The sequence below is a fragment of the Babylonia areolata genome, chromosome 7 (genome assembly GCF_041734735.1).
Source record: "Babylonia areolata isolate BAREFJ2019XMU chromosome 7, ASM4173473v1, whole genome shotgun sequence".
In the NCBI taxonomy this organism is placed as follows: Eukaryota; Metazoa; Mollusca; class Gastropoda; order Neogastropoda; family Buccinidae; genus Babylonia; species Babylonia areolata.
Window position 1 is genome coordinate 32,456,716 of NC_134882.1, and position 4,233 is coordinate 32,460,948.

General features: G+C 45.5%; 1 protein-coding gene across 1 annotated transcript in view; it reads right to left on the reverse strand.

Annotated features, from left to right (window-relative positions):
* Positions 1–242: 242 nt before the first annotated feature.
* The window catches only part of LOC143284234 (sodium/mannose cotransporter SLC5A10-like), a 129,485-nt gene continuing 125,494 nt past the window's right edge, over positions 243–4,233 (reverse strand). The window contains exons 13-16 of the mRNA XM_076590908.1: positions 3,345–3,464; positions 2,891–2,986; positions 1,550–1,649; positions 243–543 (exon numbers count right to left, since the gene is read on the reverse strand). Coding sequence (XP_076447023.1) covers positions 359–543; positions 1,550–1,649; positions 2,891–2,986; positions 3,345–3,464 — 501 coding nt within the window. The 3' untranslated portion in view covers positions 243–358. The remainder of the gene's footprint in view (positions 544–1,549; positions 1,650–2,890; positions 2,987–3,344; positions 3,465–4,233) is intronic.

Genomic DNA, 4,233 nt, shown 5'->3' on the forward strand with positions numbered 1-4,233 from the left:
GCATCTATCCCCACCAACACCCCTCCCCATACTCTCTCTCCCTTCACCCCTTCCCTTGGCCAAGTGCAGAGGGAGCAAGTTATCATGAAATACTAAGTAAAGATGGTATCTCCTCTACACCTCAATTCATCTTTCTAAAAGACCCTGCTGTGGTACGAGGAGAGAGTGGATTGTGCACCTATCCTTTGCCTGTTATTCTACTCTACCCCTTCACCTTCTACACCTACCCGTACAACCCCTATCCTTTTTAACATAAGCACTCTCTTCCAGAATAATTACTTCTTTCTTTTTTCTTAATCAGAAACTATCTTTGTTCTCCACTGAAGAACTGGGCAAAGACCACCTAGGCGAAGACCACCTAGGCGAAGAAGCCAAACAGAAAGCCAAGCAGAGCCAGGAGGAACAACGCCACACAGTTCAGGACATGACACCAGGGAGCGGGGACCACTGAGTCGAACGTTTGCGGAACCGGCGTGGAGTTATCGTTCGTGTCTTCCATCGGCGTTGATCCGTCGATGTGGATCTCTGTCCCTTTCAGATGATCTGTGAAAATTAATGACCAGCCCCGATTGAGAGGCAAAGCAGAAACTGGTTCCAGCACAAGACAGCATGGCAATAGTTTGAACTTTCATTGAATAAAAAAAAAGAACAAAAAATCACAATGTCCAGTTGAAATAGACAAGTGGGCAACAGAAGTTCAAGTAAAAAATAGGATTCATGGATATCCGTTTCTCTGTGTTAAGATGTGTTTTTTTTTGTGTGTGTGGAGATGTTCTCCAGTAAGGAAAACCACTCTCCACTGGTTTAATGTTGATATACAAACTGCATGTAGATACGTTTAGAGACAGCAAACGAATCCCAACAACTTTTGTCCAAGACATGACTGTCCAAATAAAAAATAAAAAAATAAAAAAAGAGAAAAAAAGAGAGAACAAAAACAAAAACAAACAAAACAACAACAACAAAACCCCCCCGACAAACAACGAGGAGCAAACCAATACACTGGTTGGTAGTAATCCACTGATTTGAGTCAGGAGATGAATAAGAAGTAAATTAATCCCAAACGGGCGGGACAGATCTGTTTTCTTCTGACATGGGTCATGAAATGTGAGTGTTCTGAAATGCGGCACTATAAGCGCCAAGTCAGTGGTGTGGGGAAGAGAGTCATTAATGTGGATGTTACAAGTCAGTGGTGTGGGGAAGAGAGTCATTAATGTGGATGTTACAAGTCGGTGGTGTGGGGAAGGAAGTCAGAATTGTGGATGTTACAAGTCAGTGGTGTGAGGATGGGAGTCAGTAATGTGGATGTTACAAGTCAGTGGTGTGGGGAAGAGAGTCATTAATGTGGATGTTACAAGTCGGTGGTGTGGGGAAGAGAGTCAGTAATGTGGATGTTACAAGTCAGTGGTGTGGGGAAGAGAGTCATTAATGTGGATGTTACAAGTCAGTGGTGTGGGGAAGAGAGTCAGTAATGTGGATGTTACAAGTCGGTGGTGTGGGGAAGAGAGTCATTAATGTGGATGTTACAAGTCAGTGGTGTGGGGGTTACCTTCTTCTTTGGGTTTTCTGACGGCGGCTATGCTGTAGTCGTTTTTCCGTGCTCGCTGTCTTCTCTGTCTGCTCAGACTCCACCAGGTGAGACCATCAATCTGTTTCACACCAACATTATTAATTAGCAGCGTTGTCGGTGTTTAACTGACATCGTCATTGTCCGTCTCCCCAACGTCATCAGATCATCAGTCACGTTTGTTAACATCTTCATCACTGTCGTTGCTGACATCAGTGATAAACTGGATCCAGTTACTGTAGTCGTCATCATTATCATCTACAACGGAGCAAAAGTGGTGATTATGACAATATAAAGGCTTAGCGTCAACAATAAACAACTGATATTATAACTACGATGTATAAAAAAAAGAAGAAGAAGAAACCATCATCTTTATCACCAACACCACTATCATCATCATCATCATCATGAAATATGAATAACATTAAACTGATGTTTGCTTACCCAAAACTCGGAAAGAACTTCACAAAATGTCCCTGAACACTTCCTTTCGCACACTCTCACAACTGCCCACTTTAGCACACTTTCGCCGCCCAACCAAACAAACTCAGATGCTGGTATAGGCAAACACATACATGGATACCTTTTCATTTTTTCAATCCAAGATCCTTTCAGACCTCTCTGTTGTACACCAAAAACTCAACTCCAATCAAATGTATCAATACACCCCCACTCCCCACACACATGAAAAGCGCGAGCGGCTTGTGTGAAATCACGACACAAAAGTGCGACCCCCCCCCCCCCGCCCCCCCCAAAAAAAAACGGCACCTACAAACGACGCACATTCACTATCACTGAACCATTCCTACTCCCTCCTGGCCCTCTCCTTCCACCCCCTTCTTTTTGTCACTGACTCTTGTCTATCGCTTATCACCCATTAGTAACGCACGTATTCAACATGCCAAGTTACTACTATCCTCCGGAGTGCCCGGCCACAAACGCACGTGCAGATGATAATATCAGCCCCTCGTTCTCCCCCTTTCTCCAGCCAGCCCCCGACTCCCTCACTCCATCCCCTTTCTTCTGCCGTCACTCTCTCAACAGCTACAGTCCATAACCCATAGTTCGCACACGAACACAACGTGCCATGTAAATCTCTCCCAGAGTACCCGCCCACCCGGCGCTCAATACACTCATCCATCCGAAACCACCCTGTCTATTCTACGTGTCCGAGACGGTCCCTCGGGTCCACTCCTCTACCAGACCAATACAACGCATTCTTTCCGTTTGTCTCCCCTCCTCCCCCCATCGCTCTCCTCCCCACCTGTCTCACACGTACACTTACACGTACCACACCTCAGCTGACACACAACTGTCTCTGACCTCTTTTGCGTCCTGAGCTGGGCCCGTGAGACTTACGGTCAGCGCCACAAGGGATGTAACCCCCAACACGATGATGGAGAAATAGGTGAAGTGCACCTGATTAAAAAAAAAAAGAAAAAAAAAAAGAAAGAAAAAAAAGTAGGAAGGACAGAAAAAATATAGGGAAAGGAGGAAATAAGGAAACACACACACACACACACACACACAATCCATACTTGCCCTATATAAACACAACAACCAATCAGTCAAGCAAGAGCAAAATATGTGTGTGTGTGTGTGTGTGTGTGTGTGTGTGTGTGTGTGACACATTCTCTCTCACAAACAAAACATAAAATATGCACATACACACATGCACACGCGCACACATACACCCCCGCTCCCCCCCGTCCCCCACCCACCCCCACCACACACACCATCCCTCCACATAATGCGCCCCACACATCCACCCCTTTACCTTGGACACCACGGCGGGTCTGGTATCTTCATGGCCACATGCCGGTGCCGGGTAGACAAAGTCCAGCACCAGTCGGGTAACTCCAGTGGCCTGACCTGCCAGCACTCCCCAGAATGCCCCCTGGAGCAAGAGAGACACACACACACAACATCAACAACTTGCCACTACAACTGCAAATGAGTGTGGCTTTGAATTGGTTAAGACGCTCAGCTGCCAACACAGGGTGAGGGTGTGTGTTTGAGTCCCGCTCTCGCCATTTCTCCAAAGTTTGACTGGAAAATCAAACTGAGCGTCAGTCTTGTCTAGTCATTCGGATGAGGCGACATAGCGAAGTCCCGTGTGCAGCACGCAGTTGGCGCACCAAAAAAAGAACCCATGGCAACGAGAATGTTGTTGTCCTCTGGCAAAATTCTGTAGAAGAATTCCACTCTGATAGGTACTCAAATATATAAGCATGCACTCAAGGCCTGACTAAGCGCGTTGGGTTATGCTGCTGGTCAGACATCTGCCTAGGAGATGTGGTGTAACGTATATGGATTTGTCTGAACGCAGTGACGCCTCCTTGAGAAAGTGAAGTTGTCAAAGCAGACTGATCCATACACAAGTAGGTATGAAGAGCTGTAACGAACAACAGTAGGTTTAGTTTCAGTTTCAAGGAGGTGTCAAAGCGTGAGAACTGATCCATATACACTACAGCACATCTGCGTTAAAAAAAAAAGCAAAAAAGAAGGGGGAAAAAAAAGAAAAAAGGAAAGAGCAGATGCCTGACCTGTGCCTAAAACTACCACTACTACAACTGTTTATAACAACAACAATAAAATATACAACTGAAAACAAACCCACACACTTTTACTCAGCATCTTTGAGTGAAAACGAAACAAAAGAAAAT